This window comes from Protopterus annectens, chromosome 5.part0 (genome assembly GCF_019279795.1).
Source record: "Protopterus annectens isolate FY-2018-M chromosome 5.part0, PAN1.0, whole genome shotgun sequence".
Taxonomy (NCBI): Eukaryota; Metazoa; Chordata; order Ceratodontiformes; family Protopteridae; genus Protopterus; species Protopterus annectens.
The window spans coordinates 605,499,216-605,522,714 of NC_056735.1; the positions used below are offsets into that span (position 1 = coordinate 605,499,216).

The 23,499-nt window shown below is 40.4% G+C and overlaps 1 protein-coding gene across 4 annotated transcripts in view; it reads left to right on the forward strand.

Moving 5' to 3' along the window:
• The window catches only part of STS (steroid sulfatase), a 1,313,520-nt gene that overhangs the window by 768,120 nt on the left and 521,901 nt on the right, over nt 1-23,499 (forward strand). For all 4 annotated transcript variants that reach the window (XM_044072458.1, XM_044072455.1, XM_044072456.1 and 1 more), the window contains exon 7: nt 18,813-18,950. In XM_044072458.1, coding sequence (XP_043928393.1) covers nt 18,813-18,950 — 138 coding nt within the window. The remainder of the gene's footprint in view (nt 1-18,812; nt 18,951-23,499) is intronic.

The following is a 23,499-nucleotide window of genomic DNA, read 5'->3' on the forward strand; positions in this document are numbered from 1 at the left end:
AACCACATCATCAGGGGAATCTTCTCCTTCCCCAAAAGGGCCACTTTCTGTTTCTGCTCCCACGATCCATCCCAAGCGTAGAGCCCAATTGCCTCAGCCACCCCCAGAGGGTTCCTCCTGTTCCTTGGAGGCCTCACCAGAAGCCCCCTCTGATGAGGTCCCAAGGAAATGGTTGTGCAAGAGGAGGCACATAGATTCCCCACAGGAATCTCTAACGTCTGACACCGACTTGGATGAGGCAGAGGGGTCCCCCAAATCACCCTCGGAGGATGTGTCATTTGCAGACATCCTGGAGATCTTGAAACAGAGGGGGTGATTGGCAGTCCCTAGCCCCTACTGAGGATGAGCCGGTGCTGCTGAAGGCTTTTGGGGCTCAAAATTCTACCTCCTGGGTGACTCCGCCCTTCGATGAATTAATGGATTTGATTGCTTGAAGGGTGTGGGAGACACCTGACACAGTGGAACCAGTCCCTAGGAAACCAAACAAGTTCATCACTGCCCCCCAAGATAAATCTTATCTCACCAAGGGAGTCCCTGTCGATGCTATGGTGGTGGCGGCAGCCACGAAAAAGGAGATGTCTGAGTCTTCCTCATCTGTTCATCCTCCTAATAAGGATTCTAGGACTATGGACAGATATGGGAAGCGCATTTTTAGTTCAGCGACTTTTTCCATGCGTTCGCTAAACTACCTGACCCATTTCACACGTTTGCAGAGGGATCTCATCAAGGATCTGACAGATACCCTCCAGGGTAACACAGATGCTGCTTTCAGAAAAGGTAACAGCACAACTTAACACCCTCACCTCCATAGTAAACTCATCCATGAGGCTCATCTCGTATGCAGCCGAGGGATCGAATAGAGCTGCAGCTTCAGCGATTGCTCTTCGAAGACAATCATGGATGCGGCTGTGCTCCTTTGCGGAAGCCTTCAAGTCTTCCTTTGCCAATGCCCCTTTTGATGGTGCCACACTTTTCGGGCCCAAGGTTAAGGAGACTCTCACTCGGTGCGAGCAAGAGGGAAAGACACTGTCTGCTGTCGGGGTCCATTTTTCCACTCCTACTAGACCGTATCCCAAAGGGCAACGAGGCGGAAAAATGTGGTTCCGTAAGAATCAGGGATCTTTCCAGACCACACAGAGTAATACTCCCTCCAGAGGCAGAGGAGGGGGTAGAAATGGAAGACGCCACCCCGGCGGCAGAGGGGGTCCGCACAACCAAGGCAACAGGGATTCCGTCCCTGGGAAGCCTTTCCAGCACTCCTGAAGGGAGGCCCAGCTGTCCTGCTCTGGAGGCAGTCGGGGGTCGCTTAGCTTTATACCCACTGGCCTGGCTAAACATTACTTCAGATTCTTGGGTAAAAAGCATTATAACCTTACTTACTTACTTATGCCCGTCACCCTTGACAGGGTATGGGCCACCAACTACAGCTCTCCACCGAATCTTGTCCTGGGCCAGCTGTTCTATTTGGTTCCATGTGTAGCCTCTAAGCTTAGCATCTGCCTCAAAGTCTCGCCTCCAGGTGTTTCGTGGGCAGCCTCTTCCTCTCTTCCCCTGAGGATTCCAGCGCAACGCCTGTCTTGTAATGTTGTTTGCTGGTTTGCGAAGAGTATGCCCAATCCATCTCCACCTCCTCCTCTTAACTTCTTCCCCAATCGAAAGTTGGTTGGTCCTTTCCAAAAGGGTGGCGTTGCTAATAGTGTCTGGCCATCGAATCCGTAGAATCTTCCCGAGACAGCTATTTGTAAATGTCTGAAGTTTTTTAGTGGTGGTCTTGTTTAACCCCCAGGTCTCTGCCCCATACAGCAGTACTGACTTCACATTAGAGTTAAACAGCCTTATCTTGTTGATCAAGGATAGTTCTCTTGTTTTCCAGACTCTATTTAACTGTATGAAGGCTGTTCTTGCTTTTCCTATCCTTGCCCTGACATCAGCTTCTGATCCACCCTGCTTGTCAATTATGCTGCCAAGGTAGGTAAAGGACTGCACTTCCTCCAGTGGCTTCCCTTGCAGAGTGATAGGGTTAGTATTTGTGGAGTTTAATTTAAGGATCTTTGTCTTCAGATTGTTAATGTTAAGACCCACCTCTAGTGCTGTAACTGCCACCAAATTTGTCTTGTTTTGCATTTGCTGCTGGCTGTGAGAGATGAGGGCGAGGTCATCAGCATTGTCCAGATCTTGCAGCTGACTCCATAGGGTCCATTGGATCCCATTTTTCTGTCCTGCAGTAGATTTCTTCATAATCCAATCGATAACTAACAGGAAGAGGAATGGTGACAATAAGCATCCTTGCCTGACCCCAGTTTTTACTTGAAAGCTTTCAGAGAGCTGCCCTCCATGTATAACCCTGCATGATAGACCATTGTATGAGTTCTTTATCAAATTTACTATTTTCATTGGTATACCATAGTGCTTCAGAAGGCTCCACAGTGTCTCTCTGTCCACGCTATCAAACGCCTTTTCAAAGTCAACAAAGTTGATATACAATGGTGAGTTCCATTCAACTGACTGTTCCACAATTATTCTGAGCGTTGCAATTTTATCAGTACACGATCTATTTTTGGAAGCCTGCCTGCTCTTCTCTCAGCTTTTGTCAGTGGTGTCCTTTATCCTTTCCAAAAGGATACGGTTGAAAACTTTTCCTGGAACTGATAGAAGATTGATGCCTCTGTAGTTGTCGCATTTGCTAAGGTCCCCTTTCTTGGGAAGCTTAATGAGATGGCTCTCTTTCCATTCTGAAGGAACAGTTTCCTCTGCCCAGATTCTTTCAAAGAGTGGGTACAACATCTCCACTGATGTATTCAGGTCTGCTTTAAGGGCCTCTGCCGGATGTTATCTGGTCCTGCCGCTTTCCCATTTTTCATTTGGATGATGGCTTTCCTGATCTCCTCCTTGCTTGGCTTTTCACAATTGATTGGTAGATCTTCATTGGCTGGCTCAATAATTGGAGGGTTTAGAGGTGACGGTCTGTTTAGAAGTTCTTCAAAGTGTTCCACCCACCTTTTCAGTTGATGTTCTATACTATTGATGGTTTTCCTTGCTTATCTTTAACAGGTCTCTCTGGCTTACTGTACTTTCCTGAAAGTTGCTTGGTGATATCATACAACCTTTTTGTGTTACCACTATAAGCTGCCAGTTCTGCCTCAACTGCCAACTGTTCCACATAATTGTTCTTGTCTATTTTAATGCATCTTTTGACCTCTCTGTGGGCATCTGCATATTCTTCTTGGGCCTTGATCTTTGAAGCTCTGGTTTTACTGTTGTTTACTTTTGCCTTCTTCCTCTTTCTGTCTTCTATCTTTACCAGTGTTTCTGCAGTGATCCACTCTTTCTGATGATACTTTTAGGTCCCAGTGTCTCTTGACAAGCTAAGTCTACAGCCTTTTTCCACATATATATATATATATATATACTCATAGTTATTGTTGTTATATAGTACTATGTCAGAAAAAGCTAAATCTGGCTTTAAAAGATGTCAGTGTGGGCAGAAAATGTCCATTACTGACAATCATGCTTCCTGTCTACTGTCTTGGCCCTCTCCATCTCCAAGAGGATTGCTCTATTTGCCATTCCTTTAGCGGGAGGGTCATGACAGATAGACGCAGGAAGCTCATAGACAGAGGATTACTGAAGCCTGCCTTTCAAGAGGCTTTGGACAAGTCGGATCAGGCTTCTAAATCCTCGAAGGGGTCGAAGATGTCGGAGCCCATGTCATCGGCTCCGAGTTCATCTTCTTGGGTTCGTTTGCCGGTTCCACAGATCTCGGGGCCGAGCGTCGAACATTTATCTTTTCCTGAGCCCCAGATCTTGGAAACGGTGTCGGAACTGCCACCACCGTCCATTCTTCGGTCGGTGCCATCTTCGGCTCCTTCGATCCGTTCTTCCAGACCCTTGTCCGAGACAGATATGGATCGTGTCGTGCAGAAACTCATGGAAAACACGGCCCTTTCCAAGTTAATTGTAGTTTGCTCCCAGTTGGTGTCGAAACTAGAAGGCCTCCCCATATCTCCAACGGGTCCTCCTTCGAGACCCATCCAGATCTCGGAGCCAGGAGAAGATGACCTGATGATAGTGGAGCCCTCGGTGCCGAAACCATCCATTGCATGATCGACACCATTGACTTCGACTCCTTCGGAACCGTTAGGGGAGTCGCGGAGCCGATGGTCTTTGCTCGGTTCCGGGACCGAGAGTCGTACCGACCTTCCCTCTCGGGGCCTCGGCACAGACTGGCTCAGCTCTGTCCTCGGGGTTGGAGCCCACAGCACCTGGTTCTGGGATGCTTCCGTGTTCTTCGGAACCGGGGGAGCCCTCGTCCAGGGGTTTGGGGGCTTTTGACCTTATGAGGAAGGTATTGTCTGCACAGACAACCACATCATCAGGGGAATCTTCTCCTTCCCCAAAAGGGCCACTTTCTGTTTCTGCTCCCACGATCCATCCCAAGCGTAGAGCCCAATTGCCTCAGCCACCCCCAGAGGGTTCCCCCTGTTCCTTGGAGGCCTCACCAGAAGCCCCCTCTGATGAGGTCCCAAAGAAATGGTTGTGCAAGAGGAGGCACATAGATTCCCCACAGGAATCTCTAACGTCTGACACCGACTTGGATGAGGCAGAGGGGTCCCCCAAATCACCCTCGGAGGATGTGTCATTTGCAGACATCCTGGAGATCTTGAAACAGAGGGGTGATTGGCAGTCCCTAGCCCCTACTGAGGATGAGCCGATGCTGCTGAAGGCTTTTGGGGCTCAACCTTCTACCTCCTGGGTGACTCCGCCCTTCAATGAATTAATGGATTTGATTGCTCGAAAGGTGTGGGAGACACCTGACACAGTGGAACCAGTCCCTAGGAAACCAAACAAGTTCATCACTGCCCCCCAAGATAAATCTTATCTCACCAAGGGAGTCCCTGTCGACGCTATGGTGGTGGCGGCAGCCACGAAAAAGGAGATGTCTGAGTCTTCCTCATCTGTTCATCCTCCTAATAAGGATTCTAGGACTATGGACAGATATGGGAAGCGCATTTTTAGTTCAGCGACTTTTTCCATGCGTTCGCTAAACTACCTGACCCATTTCACACGTTTGCAGAGGGATCTCATCAAGGAGCTGACAGATACCCTCTAGGGTAACACAGATGCTGCTGTTTCAGAAAAGGTAACAGCACAACTTAACACCCTCACCTCCATAGTAAACTCATCCATGAGGCTCATCTCGTATGCAGCCGAGGGATCGAGTAGAGCTGCAGCTTCAGCGATTGCTCTTCGAAGACAATCATGGATGCGGCTGTGCTCCTTTGCGGAAGCCTTCAAGTCTTCCTTTGCCAATGCCCCTTTTGATGGTGCCACACTTTTCGGGCCCAAGGTTAAGGAGACTCTCACTCTGTGCGAGCAATAGGGAAAGACCCTGTCTGCTGTCGGGGTCCGTTTTTCCGCTCCTACTAGACCGTACCCCAAAGGGCAACGAGGCGGAAAAATGTGGTTCTGTAAGAATCAGGGATCTTTCCAGACCACACAGAGTGATACTCCCTCCAGAGGCAGAGGAGGGGGTAGAAATGGAAGACGCCACCCCGGCAGCAGAGGGGGTCCGCACAACCAAGGCGACAGGGATTCCGTCCCTGGGAAGCCTTTCCAGCACTCCTGAAGGGAGGCCTGGCTGTCCTGCTCTGGAGGCAGTCGGGGTCGCTTAGCTTTATACCCACTGGCCTGGCTAAACATTACTTCAGATTCTTGGGTAAAAAGCATTATAACCAGAGGGTACAAAATCCCCTTCATTTCAACACCACCTCTACAAAGAAAGTTTCCAGACATGCCACCCTGTCTGTGAAAGCTAGCAGCTGTAGAAATTTCAAAGCTGCTCGAAAACAGAGTCATCCAACCAGTCCCGGCGGACCAAAGAGAACAGAAGTTACTCAAGGTTCTTTTTAGTTCCAAAAAAGACAAGGGACTGGAGACTGATCTTAGATCTCAGCCATCTCAACAACTTCGTGAAGAAGGAAAAGTTCCGGATGGTCACGCTTCAATCGATCCTTCCATTCTTACAGAAGGATGATTGGATGTGCTCTATAGATCTCAAAGACGCGTACTACCACATCAAAATGGCCAGACCGTTCAGAGATCACCTGAGCTTCCGGCTGGGAGCCAGTCACTTTCAGTTTCGAGCTCTGCCCTTTGGACTCACCTCAGCCCCCAGGGTATTCACCAAATGCATGGCAGTAGTGGCGGCTCACTTGAGACGACAAGGAATCCAGGTGTTTCCCTATCTGGATGACTGGCTCCTCACCACCGCCACCGAGCATCACCTATTGCAAGCCAGAGACTACAGAATCGGCCTTTGTTCCCACTTAGGGATATCCATAAACTTCGAAAAGTCTTGTTTATCACCCTCACAGTGTATTTCCTTCATCGGAGTAGACCTAAATACATGATCGACACTACTGAAACTCCCCCCATTAAGAGCTTCAGCACTCAAACAGCAGGTCCTTCTTCTTCTGGTCAGCAAGAAAGCCCCAGCCAAACTGGTGTTAAAAGTGTTGGGACTGATGGCAGCTGCACTAATTGCAGTCCCTATGGGAAGGTTACACATGAGGATTCTACAATGGCTGCTCTTCGCGCAGTGGTCGTTCCAACACCTACCCCTAGCACACGAGATCAGGATAACAGAATCTTGCAGACGGGACCTCTCATGGTGGGTGCACGATCAGAACCTCACTGTGGGTCATCCGTTCATTCTACCCAGTCCAAAAGCCACAGTGACCACGGACGCTTCCCTGATAGGGTGGGGGGGCCTTTTTCAGGGAAGAACAGTCCAAGGAGAATGGTCCAGCACGGAGTACACTCTACATATAAACCTTCTGGAGTTGAGGGCGGTGTTCCTGGCGTTGCAACACTTCCAAGCCCTCTTACCTCTAGGAACAGTAGCAGTTCAGACAGACAACATGTCTCAAGTCTGGTACATAAACAAACAAGGGGGAACCAGGTCTTACCTGCTATGCAGAGAGGCCATGAGAATTTGCCAATGGGCAGAGTCCACGGGTTGCTTTCTGATAGCAACGCACATCCCAGGGTCATCCAACGTCATTGCGGACAGGTTGAGCAGAGCCATCCTGTTACATAAACGAGTGGTCCCTCAATTCACAGACGGCGGAAAAGATCTTCCGCAAATGGGGCCAGCCTTGCTGCGATCTGTTTGCTTCCCTGTTGAATGCAAAATGCAAAAGCTACTTTGCCCTTCTACCCCCTCTGGGGGATGTCCCCAGGGACGCACTGATACACGATTGGCCCCCGGGTCTCCTATATGCATTCCCACCGACTCCATTGATTCCCAGATTTCTACAGAAAGCCAGGAACCTGGAAAGGATTATCATACTCATAGCCCCATTCTGGCCTCATGAAATATGGTTCCCCTTTCTTCGAGCCCATCAAATAGAGGAACCATGGATTCTGGACCCAGTACCAGATCTACTGACACATTCGTTGGGAGTTCCTCACCCGTCTCTACAGTCCCTCAAACTAGCAGCTTGGCTGCTCTGCTTCCCTGCCTAGCCAGGTCTCATCTACTCCCTCCGGCAGTTCAACACATCCTGGTTGCTTCTCATAAAGCTTCCACTACTAAGCTCTATACGAGTAAGTGGAAACGCTTTGTATATTGGGCATCTAGTCAAAACTTAGACCCCTTGGTAGCTCCTCAACATAAAATTTTAGAATTCTTATCCATCCTTTTTCACGAAGGAGCTTCTACTTCCACGCTAAGAGTACAGTTGGCGGCCATATCAAACTTCCATATTGGTGAGGAAGGTTCTCCCATTATGTCTCACAGACTTTGTAAGGCCTTTATGAAAGGAACCTTCCATCTTAGACCGCCTGTCAGAAAACCTTTCTTTCCATGGAGCCTGAATTTGTTGCTGTCGCAACTCATGTTGCCACCTTTTGAACCTGCTTCGTCATAAAGTTCTTATCGTGGAAAACGCTGTTTCTCGTCACCGTGACCTCAGCTCGTAGAGTCTCAGAGCTGCAGGCATTATCGGTCAGACCACCTTACTTGATATTCCATCCAGACAGGGTCTCTTTGCGTACAAATCCATCTTTCCTTCCAAAAGTATGCTCAGTTACGAATATTAACCAGTCTATAGAACTCCCTACCTTTTTCAAAAACCATACTAACAAACTGAAGTATATGTTGCACAAGTTGAATGTTCACAGGCAATTAAGATTTTATTTAGATAGGACCAAAGCTTACAGGAAAACGGATCAGCTCTTCGTCGCATTTGCAGACAATAAAAAGGGCATGGCAATTACTAAACGTACACTATCTAAATGGCTTACTGACTGTATAACATTTGTATACTCTAAATCAAAGCAATCCTTACCCACCAAACCTAAGGCCCATTCTACCAGATCCATTTCCACTTCCTTAGCTCATGCGGCTCGTTTGCCTTTGGACACTATTTGTGCAGCAGCCACGTGGTCTAAACCACATACTTTCATCACTCATTATAGAGTGGACAAATTCTCCAAGGATAGGACATCATTTGGTTCCACTGTGCTTAGTTACGTTCTTCCATGAGTCACTCGGGGTTACGGAGCTAGGGACGCTACCCGTGTGTAAGAACAAACGGCGAGATTGAACACTCTTACATAAAGAAGTTATGTCCTTACCATAACGTTCCATGTAGAGTGTTCATCTTGCCTTTGTTCTTACATTCCCTCCCTTTCCCCCCCACGTGTTTGGAAGAACTGGTAGGATTAGAGTCTGATCGACGTGTCTTGACCCCTTCTGGGGTATATGGTCCCGTGTGTCATGGGATATATGCTTAGACCATTAGTTATTGCTATGGTGAGAGAGTGTCTCTGAATGACTGCAGAGAGTGTTTACTTCTAGCACCGCAGGTGTTGGATCTTTTGGTCTGGTTTGTTTGCAAACTAGATCTGAGTAATGGCAGGGAGGATTATGGGATATGGGCTGGTCTCGAGCTTCTCTGAGATTCAGAGCTTTGCAATTCGGCCGACTCGGAGCCGAGGATTGGCTCCGAACCCGTGTGTAAGAACAAAGGCGAGATGAACACTCTACATGGAACGTTATGGTAAGGACATAACTTCTTTTTTGTGATATCTGTCTCATTTGCCCACACTATGATGCCACTGGTCAAAGTCCTTAATGCTTAAATAATTTATTTCTCTTTTATTCAGCTAAGATGGATCCCATGTTACTTAGCAGAGCAGGGCAGAGAAACTGTACCATAAAGTGACAGGCATGGAATTCCCTCATCAAGGCTGACATACAATAATCTGTCTGATGCAATAAAAATTTATATTCACTTGAGCTCATACAAAAATTACAGTCTAAGCTCTGCGAAATGCAGTCTGCATTAGTTAGCTAAATTTACAGTGGCATAGATAGTCTGGGAATGCTTTGGGTCAGTTCTCATGGGAGCCATGCTGTGTATTTCTCCTTTGTCAGACAACAGCACATCTCCCATGGGAAAGGACATTATTCACACTAGATAGGTAAATTATTTGTCTCTCATATGTTACTCTGCTTGCCTATTTCTAGTAAATTTCCATGTATCAACAGGTTATGTTCTAACAGTAATAGGCAACATAGTGTTTTTCTCTGTAACATTTTATCCCTGAAGCAAGGGGGATGGAACACATACAAAGCCCTCCCTGCATCATATACTTAATTCACTCTACCTTTGAGTATGAATATTACATGCAGAGTGAGACAATTGCTAAAAATCTGCTAGAAAAGTAATTAAACTGAAATTAGTCTGTTTTGTACACACTTTGCACATTGCCAGGAGCTAAGGAAATTACAATTATTTGTAGTGTGGTATAAATCTGAATTAATATTACTATTTATATGTATTATGTAACCAATTTCAGTCTTCAGAATTACTTTATAATTCAAGGACTTTTCCTTACCAAGAGGTACACATGGTTAAGATCAGGTACATTTCAATACAAGTTGCTTATCTCACTGGGTAGAGTACACCTTAGCCCTTGTATTGTGCTTACTAACTCTAGGCACATGTTTATAACCAGCTGTGAAGCACCAAAGTAAAAACTTTTTTTTCTCTCTGCTTCTGCTCAGTTGTCATGTACATGAAGTATTATATACTTGATTTCCTAAAATCACAACAGTGCAACCGTATGTAAAATCAATAAATAAACAAAACAAAATATCACACTGGCGGTCCACAGACTAAAACAAAACAGAGACTACTAAAGCCCCAAAAGAAACATTTATTAATCAAAACATAAAAAAATGTAAATTAAGTGTTTTCATCTTATATGACTTAGGACTTCTTCAGAAACACCATATTGAATTAATACCTTGCTTAAATGGTGACGTCCATTCCAATTAACAATAAATTGTGTTAAACCTTAAAGAAATATAACACTAAAAAGTAAAGTAAAATAAGTATCATTCCTTCTCTTTTTTTACATTAGAATAACAAGAACATTCACAATAACATTTTGAACACACATAAAAACATTTAATAACAATATTTATATTAAAAACAGATGTTCTCATTAACACCAGGGTATTTTTGTGCAAGTAGTTTTAACTTCCAAAATAATCTCTGTCTGTTCTAATTTTTTTTCAAATCTCCCCTTCTGGGGTTCCCTTTAACCTGTTCTAGAATTCCAAAACAAAAACTCTTAAAATGTGCGCAATTTATTAAGTGTTTGAAAAAGCATTGGTGTCATTTCATTTATTAATTTGATAAAAATGTTCATAAGTTCTTTTCCTTAGACACCTTTCATTTTTTCCCACATAAAATACATGACAACTTAAGCATATAGCAAGGTACACAATATTTTTCCTTTAGCAGTTCCCTCTAACAAACTGTATTTGGGACCTCAAATCATTATTTAATGTTAAACTGTCAGCCTCTAAAACGTAGAGGCATTGAGTACATGCCCCACATTTTAATGTTCCCTTCATCTTAACATTAGATTTTCCTTGATTTTCTATTCTTTCAAATTTAGTCTTTAGATTAGAACCTGTTTCGAACACAAAGACCGACTCATTCCCAATGATATGATGAAGCTGTGGGTTACCCTTACTAATATTCCAATTCCTTTGAATAATGCTTTTAATATCTTGAAAATGTGAATCATATTAGACTACTAAAGCTCTCTCAAAGTTGCTACTATCCTGTTCCTTACCAATATTAGACAGACCTACACCAAGTAAAGGTTTATACTTTAACCCCCATTGTGCCTGTGCATAACTGCAAATATATTCAATTAAATTTGGGGGTAACCACAATTAAGGAACATCTCCCCTATAAGTGTTAACTCACTAATTACATCCTCAAATTGAGATGTCATTCTGGCAGCTCTTATGCATTGTTCTTTGAGGATACTTTTTTCTGATTATAGGGGGTGACAACTAGAAAAGTTCAGATAGGTGTTACTAAAAGCTGGCTTCATGTATATCCTAGATTTAAATCCATTAAAGTTGTATTCAGTGAAGGTGTCCAAGTAATTTAAACCCTTCTTATTAAAATTATACATGAATTTTAAAAAGGTGGACACATTATTAAGAAAGCTAACAAAATCCACAATATCATTCTCAGGACCTTGCCATAAAATAAATATATCATCTAAAAACCTTATGTATAATTTAATATATTTAAAATAGTTACTTCCAAACAGAAATGTGGACTCCCAATCCAGTAGAACTAGATTTGCATAAATGGGGACACAAGAAGCCCTCATTGCTACACCCTTGGATTGTATGTAGTATTCTCCTTCGAAATAAACAAAATTAAAATCAAGCGCCAACAACATTGGTTCAACAATAAGATTAACTTTGCCATTTGTAAATGTTGTGTACTTAAATAAACTATTACTAAAATGTTCAAGACTTTCTTCTTTAGTTATTGATGAAAAAAGGTCTACTACATCTATGGTTACAAAAATCAACTCCTCATTCCAAAGTTCATTTTTAGTCTACCTAAAAGTCCCAGGAATCTAGTATAACATGTTCTATTTTTCCATAGATTGGCTGTAACCATCTGTCTATACAAACTCCAATGGGGTATGTTTTAGAACAGCTGCCTGAGACTATAGGTGTAAACAGTGGTTCCATTAAATCTTTATGTATTTTGGGAATACCAAATAAAGTAGCAACCACAGGAATTTAACTCTCAGTGCTTTATAAGTGTCAAGGGAAATTCTCTGCTCAAGTCAATATTCTTCCAAAAATTAATCAGTTATTTGCTAACTTATGTGAATCTCATTTAGGGAAACAATAGAGCAAATTTCTTTGTCATTAAGTAAATCACACATGGCCTTAGAGTAATCCAAAGAATTAAATAAAACAATGCCACCACCCTTATCTGGTTTCATAATCCTTACAGTATTGTCTTTTCTAAATTATTATAAAACCCATCTTTCTCCTTCGCTTAAATTTGAATAGAAGGCTCTTTTCTTTTTAGAACCAGTCTCAAAATTGTACAAATCATCTAAAATGGCCCTCTCAAAAAACACGTAGTATGGGGTGCAATGGAAGGTTAAAGACACTTTTCTTTTCAATACCTACTTCAGTATCATTGTCTTTAACACCTTCATCTTTACCACTAAAGAAAACTGCCAACTTAAGTTTCCTTACAAATAATGGTGTTTTTCTCAAAGTGTCCACCAAATCAAATTTCTTTGATGGCAACAGATTTTAAACCTTTCAGAAAAGAGAAAAATGGTTGGTTGTAATACATCTATCAGTATAACTATAAATGTGAAATCCCTTATATATATACAAATGAAGTATCCCATTTGAAATGATTATCTGGGGACCCATCTCTTACTGGGGGGAGGCCTGAAATCTCCCTTGACCCAAGTTGGGAAAACTCTGGGTTCCCCTGGTTGACCCTTCCCTTTGACGTTTCAGATAAAACAAATTATTTTTAATGATCCCTTGCTCGAGTTGTACCCCTGCTCTAAAATGTAAATCCTGAGAATTACTGTTTTGTCACCCCTATAGTCAGAAAAAATATCCCCAAAGGAAAGTGCATAAGAGCTGACAGAATGACATCTCAATTTGAGGATATAATTAGTAAGTTAACACTTTTAGGGGAGATGTTCCTTAATTGTGGTTACCCCTCCCCCAAATTTAATTGAAGATATTTGTAGTTATGCGCAGGCACAGTGAGGGTTAAAGTATAAACCTTTACTTGCTGTAGGTCCATATAATATTGGTAAGGAACAAGGTAGTGTCGAGTTTGAGTGAGCTATAGTAGTCCAATATGGTTCACATTCACAAGATATTAAAAGCATTATTTAAAGGAATTGGAATATTATTAAGGGTAACCCCCAGCTTTATCATATTGTTGGGACTAAATCTGAAACAATAGAATATCAAAGACAATCTATTGTTAAGATGAAGGGAACATTAAAATGTGGGGCATGTGCTCAATGCCCCTATATTTTGGAGGCTGACAGTTTAACATTAAATAATGATTTAAGGTCCCAAGTACAGTTTGTTAGAGGGAAATGCCAAATGAAAAATGCTGTGTACCTTGCTATATGTTTAAGTTGTCTGGTATTTTATGTGGGAAAAAACTGAAAAGTGTCTAAGGAAAACAACTTATGAACATTTATATCAAATTAATTGACAAAATGGCACCAGTGCTGTATATAAACACTCAATAAATTGCCCATATTTTAAGAGTTTTTTTAGAATTTTAGAACAGGTTAAAGGGAACCCCAGAGGAGGTGATTTGAAAAACAGGTTGGGGGGAGAGAGAGGTTATTTGGCAATTAAAACAACTTGCAGAAAAATACCCTAGTATTAATGAGAACATCTCCCTTCAACCACTTCTAAATTTGTGATCACATGTTTTTTAATATAAATATTTCTATTAAATAGTTTTATGTATGTTCAAAATGTTATTGTGAATGATCTTGTTACTTTAATGCAAAAAAGAGGGGGAATGATACTTATTTTATTTTTTACTGTTATATTTCTTTAAGGTTTAACACAATTTATTGTTAATTGGAATAGTCTTACCTATTTAAGCAAGGAATTAATTCAATATTGTGATTCTGAAGAAATCCTAAGTCATATACGACATCATCATCTTTCGGCTGTTTCCATTAGGGGTCGCCACAGTGGATCATCTGTTTCCATTTCTTCCTGTCCTCTGCATCTTGCTCTGTCACACCAACCACCTGCATGTCCTCTCTTACCACATCCATAAACCTTATCTTAGGCCTTCCTCTTTTCCTGTTATCTGGTAGCTTCATCCTTAGCATCTTTTTCCCAATATACTCAGCATCCCTCCTCAGCACATGTCCAAACCAACGTAATCTTGCCTCTCTGACTTCTCCAAACCTTCCAACCTGGGCTGACCCTCTAATATACTTATTCCTAATCCTGTCCACCCTCCTCACACCCAGTGCAAATCTTAACATCTTTAACTCTGCCACATCCAGCTTAAACTCCTGCCTTTTTATAAGTCATATACGACAAAAGTGCTTAATTTACATTTTTTATGTTTTGATTAATAAACATTTATTTCAGGGCTTTAGTAGTCTCTGTTTTGTTTTGGTCCATGGTCCACCAGTGTGTTATTCCATGATCACCTTACTGGAAAGAAAGTAGCTGCACTATATGTATGTACTGCTTGGTTATGGCCATACCAGCTCAAATTATGTATTTCCCAAGGGGAAGCATTAGAGCTTTTTTTTTTAGGAAACTGATATTAATCTTTCTAGCCATTGTCTCCATTTACTCAAAAAGGTCATGCATTTAGAGTAAAATATGTTTCCATTTGGCAGTATAATGCAACTTCCATAGTCATAACAGGTCACACTGCATAATATATTAAAGAGAAACATTCTTTGTTATTGTCTTTGTTATTTTTGCTGTTGGCTGTTGTCAGATATTCTTCTGACATCCCAGATATCTCAGTTAGCAAAAAAATGAAGAGATATTCCCTCTGCTGCGGTGAACTGTCCAATAAATAATCCACAAACCAAAAGACAGCTGGTTCACCCAGGCTAACACTGTGTTGAAAAGCAAATAAACTGTCTGTGCAATCCAGTAATAAAAGTTCTGTTAAAATCCAAAATAAAACAAAATAAGAACAAAAATAATAAAAATTAAGTCCCTTGTCCAACGATAAGCGTTTTCGAATAGTTCTTCAGATCGTATAATCAAATGGGACATTCATCTGTATATATAAGCCAGTCAAAATTATTCACCCAATGAGAATATCAACACCAAGGTTCCAGCCAATCCATGTTTGGATTTCTCCATCTGATTTGCATAAACCGGGTTAACAATTAAATTTTCTAAATGGATGCCTCACACAGCTTGCTAATGTTCAGTACTAATGAAATATGCAAAGTAGGTGATGGTAGTAACCAATAACACTTCCAAAAGAAGTAACAGATGAAGCAGCTAGCTTTCATGCATACTTAGAAGCATGCCTCACACTAATGTATTGGAGTCAGAATATGCAAAATAGGTGAAATAAACAGCCAATAGTGGCTTCCAAAAAACAGCAAAGGACAAATCTGCTAGCCTTCATGTATTCTTATTGAAAAACTTGTCAAATAATCCCAAAAGCAGTTCTTTACATATTTCTAATATTCAATAAAGAAAAAAATGACACGAACAATAAATGGATGATCTAAGTAGCCAATGGTGGCTTCCAAGGAGCGGCAAAAAACAAATCTGCTGACTTTCATAAATTCCTATTATGAAACTTCTTTTCTTTAATTTAATTAACCCAAAATAAGATTTTCACATATCTCTGATGTCCAATGATGGGGATAACAAAAAAATAATATATATAGTAGTATGCATCGCTATCAATAAAAAATAGGCGATGTCATTACCAAAATTTATTTCTCAAGACAGGAATATAGCAGGACAATTACAAAGTGACAATAAATATCAAGGCTCCATGTTTTGCATGGCCCCATTTGTACCTCGATAAATTCACATGGTGACTGCCTATAAGTTTTTCCTGAGAAGAGTATAGGTATGTTATTTCACTCTAGCAATGTATGCAAATTTCAGACTTCATTTCATCCATCCAAAGTCAGTATATATACGTTTCTGACTTCATCCCATCCATTCAAGATCAATAGGGAACTTTTACTAGAATTCCACCATCTCTGTTCAGATGTTTATCATATTGTCCAGTTTTGTATTGATGACATATGCTATTTGTAGTTTAATATGCCCATATCTTTCCTGCTCTGGTTTCATCAATACACCATGTGAATTTATCGAGGTACAAATGGGGCCATGCAAGACATGGAACCTTGACATTTATTGTCACTTAGTAATTGTCCTGCTATATTCCTGTCTTGAGAAATGAAATTTTAGTAATGACATTGCCTATTTTTTATTGATAGCGACTATTATATACTATACTATATATTTTATTATTTTATTGTCATCCCCATCATTGGACATCAGAGATAATAGGAATTTATGAAAGTCAGCAGATTTGTTTTTTGCCGCTCCTTGGAAGCCACCATTGGCTACTTAGATCATCATAGTTTTTCAATAAGAATACATGAAGGCTAGCAGATTTGTCCTTTGCTGTTTTTTGGAAGCCACTATTGGCTGTTTAGTTCACCTATTTTGCATATTCTTACTCCAATACATTAGTGTGAGGCATGCTTCTAAGTATGCAGGAAAGCTAGCTGCTTCATCTGTTACTACTTTTGGAAGTGCTATTGGTTACTACCATCACCTACTTTGCATATTTCATTAGTACTGAACATTAGCAAGCTGTGTGAGGCATCCATTTAGAAAATGGGATTGTTAACCCGGTTTATGCAAATCAGATGGAGAAATCCAAACATAATTTTGACTGGCTTATATATACAGATGAATGTCCCATTTGATTATACGATCTGAAGAAGAACTATTCGAAAGTGCTTATCGTTGGACAAGGGACTTAATTTTTATTATTTTTGTTCTTATTTTGTTTTATTTTGGATTTTAGCAGAACTTTTATTACTGGATTGCACAGACAGTTTGTTTGCTTTTCAGCACAGTGTTAGCCTGGGTGAACCAGCTGTATTTTGGTTTGTAGATATCTCAGGTAGGAACTTTTGGTTAGCTCAGGAGCAATCTGATAAAAATATCATAACCACACACTTGGAAAAGTGAAGCAAAATCTGTATATGAAAATGAATTTGCAAAGAAGAACGTTTTGCATAAGTCACTTTAGCTGTCCTTGGTGGAATAAAATTTAATGAATGTGCAAAGTAATTAACTCAGTTATGTCTGGCTGATATTTGGCATTACAATATGTAAATGATTTAATGTGGACTATGTTAAAGACACTTTTATTATTTGCAGTAGATATACCTCCATTATTCAAACACCTTAATGTTTACATTGTCTTTATTACTTCCTCCTCACACAGCCAGGAAGAATTATCTTTTACTTGGCAAGGTACAGGAAGCATAGTCCAAATCACCTGACATGATATTTACTCAACCACAGTCACATCCAGATACACTAAGACTACATAGTCTCTGCAGTTAACAATAAAATTATAGTGTAAAGTCAGGAAATTCAGTCTGTGTTCGTTTGCCAGTTTATCTGATCTCAGCTACAAAAATAGTCAGAGAGGTTTTAAAACCAGTACTTAGGATGCATGCTGTATACTTACCTGTTATCTGGCAGTAGCTCAGTTTTTCCATTGGTACAAATAATTGTTGCATGGTTCAGGCCGTGTAGTTCTCTTTCGTACAATGCTCAGTCATGAATATCTTCTCATCTCATAAAGATACATTTCTGGTTAGCTTTCCTATATCAACGGTTTACCTTCTAACAGTAACAGGTCAGCCACTGCACCATTGCACTTTACTTCTTAGTTATCTACTGTGCAGCCTTAAGAAATTGTGTAAGTATAAAAGATGTAAAAAAAATGTTTTGTATTCAGAAATGCGGGTTTATACAGTGCTTATTTTCAAACATTACAACTTCCTAATGTTGTTTTGAGAGTCGTTATATGCCTCTTAAATGAGAGTAACAAAAATATTTATACCATTTCCAGCCCTTATTGCATGCTATTTATTTCATCCCCTTTATTATATAAGGAAACATTTAGTGTTTGTAGCACATGTTCTTCTCCACTTACAGTTAGCAGTGGAGTGAATGTGTGTGTTTGTGTCTTTTGTCAAGTTTACATGACTTAGTTTTTAAGTTGAACAGTTCTTGACACCTTAAATCGTCATGCTACTTTTGAGGACCATGAAATATAGTTTGGCATATTGCTGCTTTCACATTATTGAGGGCCTTCCTTTAGTAGCCAGCATATGAGATTGTAGTCATGTAGCTCTAAGTGTGCCAGCTGCTAAAAAAAAAAATCTGGTTGGAGGACTGATGTCTGTCTTCAACCTTTCACAAACTTTGTTATAGATTCCTGCAACAGAGATTTTATTATCTGAGCATCTTCTATTAAGTATTCATATATCTGTGTATAGTTTCTTCATTTTACACTTTGAGGAGAAAAGTGTGATAAGAAATATTCTGTATTCTCATTTGCTGTGCACCCTTTATGGGAAGCCTAGTTTCGTCTTTCTAAGAACGACTGGTTAAGAGTCAGCACTCGGTTTCCATTGTCATACTTCTAAACTTCAGTTTTGCTTTTTTGGTGGATCATAGTACTGAAGGAAGTACTGGCTTGCTTCACGTGGTGTTCACAGGCATTGTGTATTACGTTTAATAAATGTTGGTAGTAGACATCCATAGTCAGTTGTGGACTAGGAGAAAAATAAAATAATAAAAAATGTGTTTCTGTTACTTAAAAGAATCTGCTGTTTCATAATTTTCTTTCTTGCAGGACAGATACTGGATGCCATTGAAAAAATGGGCCTTAGAAACAATACCTTTATCTACTTCACCTCTGACCAAGGAGCACATGTTGAAGAAGCTGCTGCCACTGGTGAAAAGCATGGGGGATCAAATGGCATTTATAAAGGTAGGGGACATGTAACTCTCATAGATGTCTTTTCCTAGTCATAGCTAGTGGTGTGGGATGCAAAAGTTCTTTTCACATTTAAGTGTCAAAATGCAGTTTTCTGACTTGCTAAATGAGTCAGAGAGCACTTTATCGACTATACATCGAAGTACTAACAGTAATTGATTTTACAAAATGTTTGATCTAATAAAACATTCAGATCCTTAAAGAAAATATTAAGAAGTAGATCAGAATGTCAGAATTATATGTGGTACATTGAAACTGACTTAACACATTGGCGTAAAGGAGCACAGACAAGGTTTGGTGCCATTATGGAAATAATCACTCGTAAAAGTGCTAAGGTTTCATAGTTGCTTCAGTAACATCAGTAAAGGGCATACTATGTCACTGTACAGTACCAGGAGAGATTATGATGGGAATTTACCCATCAGATCAGTGTATGTTATGATGATATGGACCATGTGAATCCTGCATGGCAGGTAGACAGTAGTTTTGATTAACGTGTTCATATGGGAATATCCTTGCTAGTCACAGATGAATGGATAGACACAAGCACATTTCCTGTTTCTATTCTATTGTACTCTTGTTCCTCTTCCCCTCCACACTCCTACACCCCACTCCACACACACTGTGGGATTGATTTCTGTCTTGCATTGGAAGTATCTATGGCACCTTGAACCTCTCAGATGAGCTAACGTTTCCAGAGGTTACTGTCTATAATAGCTTTCTGCCAAGTATCCTTTGATAACTTTCTGCCCTTGCTTTCTTCAGCATTCATATCAAGACATTACATCATCAGTGTGAATGAAGTCAGAGGCCCTAGTTTCATAACTTAATCTGCATGACTCAAATGGCCTTCCTTCTTTAACTCCCTGCAGAACAGCATTCCAAATAGCAAATCCATCATAAACAGTGTTGTCTGTCCATTGTATATAGTTTTGCCAAGCTTCTGCTATATTCCTCTCTTTGTCTGTTCTTGTATAATTTAATAACATTTTATTTTTATTTATTATTTATTTTACATTTGTTTACCGGGCTAGTCCAACTGGATATATGTCCATTTTCAGTGGAGGCCCGGGGAGAAAAGTTCCACTACAAACTACTAAACAATGTCAAGATATACATCAATATACAAAAATAGAGAGAAAAAAAAACATATGCAATAACTTTGAAACAGGTTGTATTAACTTTTGAGTAAAATCAAAAACCTAGGATGGTAAAGAGAAAGAAAGGATAAAGAATATTAAATACTTAGTTAGAGTATGTAGAAGAGAAGAAAGAGAATGGTTGTTAAGGAGTCAGATAATGATGGAAAAAAAGAGAGCTAACCTGGGTTATGACAAGAGCATAGCCAATGGATATTTAGGAAGGATTTTAGTTTAGTTTGAAATTGGGAGAGTGATGTTAGAGATGTAAGTTCCTGTGGTAACTTGTTCCATATTTTGCCAACTGAGTTGGAAAATGTGGAGTCACCTGCTGAGTTTTTGGATCGGGATGTTTGGACCAGTATTTTGTTGGTGGAGCGTAGATGCCTCTGATTGTTATAGAGTGTTATGAGGGAGGAGAGTATTGGGGTGTTTTCAGGCTGATGTAGGGCATTATGGGCAATAGTGAGTTAATAGTATTGTATGAGGTGTGGTAGTTCCAGCCACCCAAGCTTTTTGAGATTTAAACAATGATGAGTTCTATATGGAGAGGCAGTTGCAAATCTGGCAATATTATTATATGATGAAGTAAGTTTGCTAAGATTATGTTTAGAGCGATTTGTGTATATGGAGGAAGCATATAAAAGGGTTGAGATTAAGTGAGTTCTGGCTATAGTAGTTTTGGCTTCAGGAGTAAGAAAAGATTTGATTCTATAGAGAGAGCCTAGTTTTCTGTTGGTCGATTTTATTGTAAGATTAATATGATTGTCAAATTTTAATTGATTGTCAATAGTGATACCCAAGAGTTTTGTTGTTTGGTCAGGAGAGATAATGGTTCCATTATCAGATATTAGTGTGAAATGGATAGAGGTAGACAAGTGGGTGGGTGAAAAAAGCAAGAGTTTGGTTTTTTTGGGGTTAAGGAGAAGGCAATGATTAGAGAACCATTGTTCCATAGTTGAGAAGGTTTTTTGTGTGAGAGAGTGAAGTTCTGACTGTGTTGAGGCTGCACAAATGATGGTAGTATCATCTGCATATTGAATACAAGTTGTTTGTGGAGTAGCTAGATGAAGTTCATTAATGAAAATGGAAAACAAGAGTGGACCTAAAATAGAACCCTGAGGGACACCTATAGTGGTGGGGAGAAGATCAGAGAGTTGGTTGTTCCATAGAACTGCTTGTTTGCGGTTGTCTAGGTAAGATGTGAACCAGCATAAGGCAAGATTATCTAGAGAGAAAGATTTTAAACGATGGAGAAGAAGCTGGTGAGTTACCATGTCAAAGGCTTTGGACAGGTTTACGAAGAATGCTGAAGGAGTATTATTGTTACGGTTTTTGTTAATTGAGTCAATGAAGGATAGTAAGGCTGTACTAGTACTATGGTATGGTTGAAACCCATGTTGGCAATTAGCCAGGAGTTTGTGGTCTAGTAGGTGATTTAGTAACTGTTTGTGGATACACTTCTCCATAATTTTTGCAAGTGGAGATAGTAGTGCTATTGGGCGGTAGTTAGAATACTCAGTAGAGTCACCTCCTTTAAAAAGAGGGATAATATAAGAGATTTTCCAGACTGATGGAATTGAACTTTCTTTTAATGTCCTATTAATAAGTATAGAGATGGGGTATGCTAAGGCTTTTGCACCTAGTTGGAGGTATTCAGCTGGTAATCGGTCAGCAGAGGAGGTTGTAGGTTTTAGTTTATAAAGTAAGGACAGTATTTGAGAGGTAGGTATGGGTTGAAGGTGAAATGGGGGGGGGATAGAGCTAGGTGTAAATAGTTTGGAGGTATCAGGGTTTTGTTGATTAGCTAGGTTTAGTATGGCTGAAGTGAAGAAAGTGTTGAAGGCATTAGCTGTTTGTAAGGGGGAGTCGGGGTCAGAGCCAGAAGGGTTTGTGTGGCAACTTTACCAGGGGATAATAGTTTATTGATAGAGGACCAAAATTTATGTGGTTGGTGTGGTGAAGATTGCTGAAGCTGAGTATAAAAATTCTTTTTATCTTGTATGATGGCTTTCTTTGTCATATTTCTCTGTTGTCTAAAAGTGACATTATCAGTTAGGCTTTTGTAGTTCGCCATTTAGCCCAGACCTTGTTCCTATCTAAGATAAGTTTCTTAGTGTTATTTGAGAGCCATTGGGCTGTTTTAGATTTGACACGCATAGAGCGCATTGGGGCATGGTGTTCCAGGATAGTGAGAAAAGTATTATTAAAGTGACTAACTGCTTCGTCTATTGGGAGAGATTTAAGAGGTGACCAGTTAACTTGCATGAGTTCATTTTGAAACTGGTTGAGGTCAAAATATTTCTTACTACGGAATGATCTGACTTGGATAGGGACAGTAGTGCTGTTTTTTTTGCCTAATAATATAAGTGAGGGAGTGATCACTGAGGTCATCTGGGAGAGTTCCTGTTGTATAGTTTTGCTGAGGACTATTTGTTAATATCCAGTCAAGTATACTTTCTTTGTTATTAAGTTTATTTATTCTAGTTGGGAGGTTGATTATTTGAGAGAAACCATGCAGGTTAATAAGGGTGGATGGATTAGTCTGTTTACATAAGTTCCAGTCAATGTTAAAATCCCCTAAGTGTATTGTCTCTTGAGGGTGATTTAGTGAGAGCCAGTTTAGAAGGTCTTCTAATATGGTTGGATTCTTTCCTGGGGGAAGATAGGTACAGACAATATTTAATGTTTTTTGTGGGTTGAGTTGCAGTTTTGTAATAATTATTTCAATAGTAGCGTCAAATGAGAGGTTATGATTTGTTCTACTAATCTGCAGTCCTGTTCTATAGAGAATAGCAACCCCACCACCTTTTTGTTTAAGCGGGCCCGTCTTAGGATGTTGTAGCCTGGAGGAATAACCTCATTGTCATTAATTATAGGTTTAAGCCATGTTTCTGTTAGACAGAGAATATCAAATTGTTGAACTTCTAGTAGGGCATGAATTTGTGCTATTTTATTACAAATGCTTCAGATGTTTAGTTGGGCAATAGATAGCGATTTGGGGGTTTAGTAGATGGTGTACCATTTCTAATAAGTGGGTGGCATTTAGAGGGAATTGGGGAGGGTTTGGACCAGGGTTGGGGTGAATATCTCCATCTATTAAGGAGAAAGATATTATAGGGTGGAAGAGTTGGGGGGGTTGGCAGTAGTAGAAGGAAAATTTTAAGGTGGTAGATAAGGTATTTTATGTGAGAAAGGCGGTGGTATTTAGGTTGAAGAAAGGAGGTTGTGTGGATGGTATTGAGATAGTTTATAGATAAGGCTGGTGGAGATGTTTGGGTATGTCTGTTTGGGATTATAAGAGTAAGGTGTAGGGGTAGTTCATAGAAGGTTAAAAGATAGGTAGAGGTTAGAGTAGTTAGGAAAGTTATTAAAAGGAGATGTTGAGTATAATTAGGCATGTT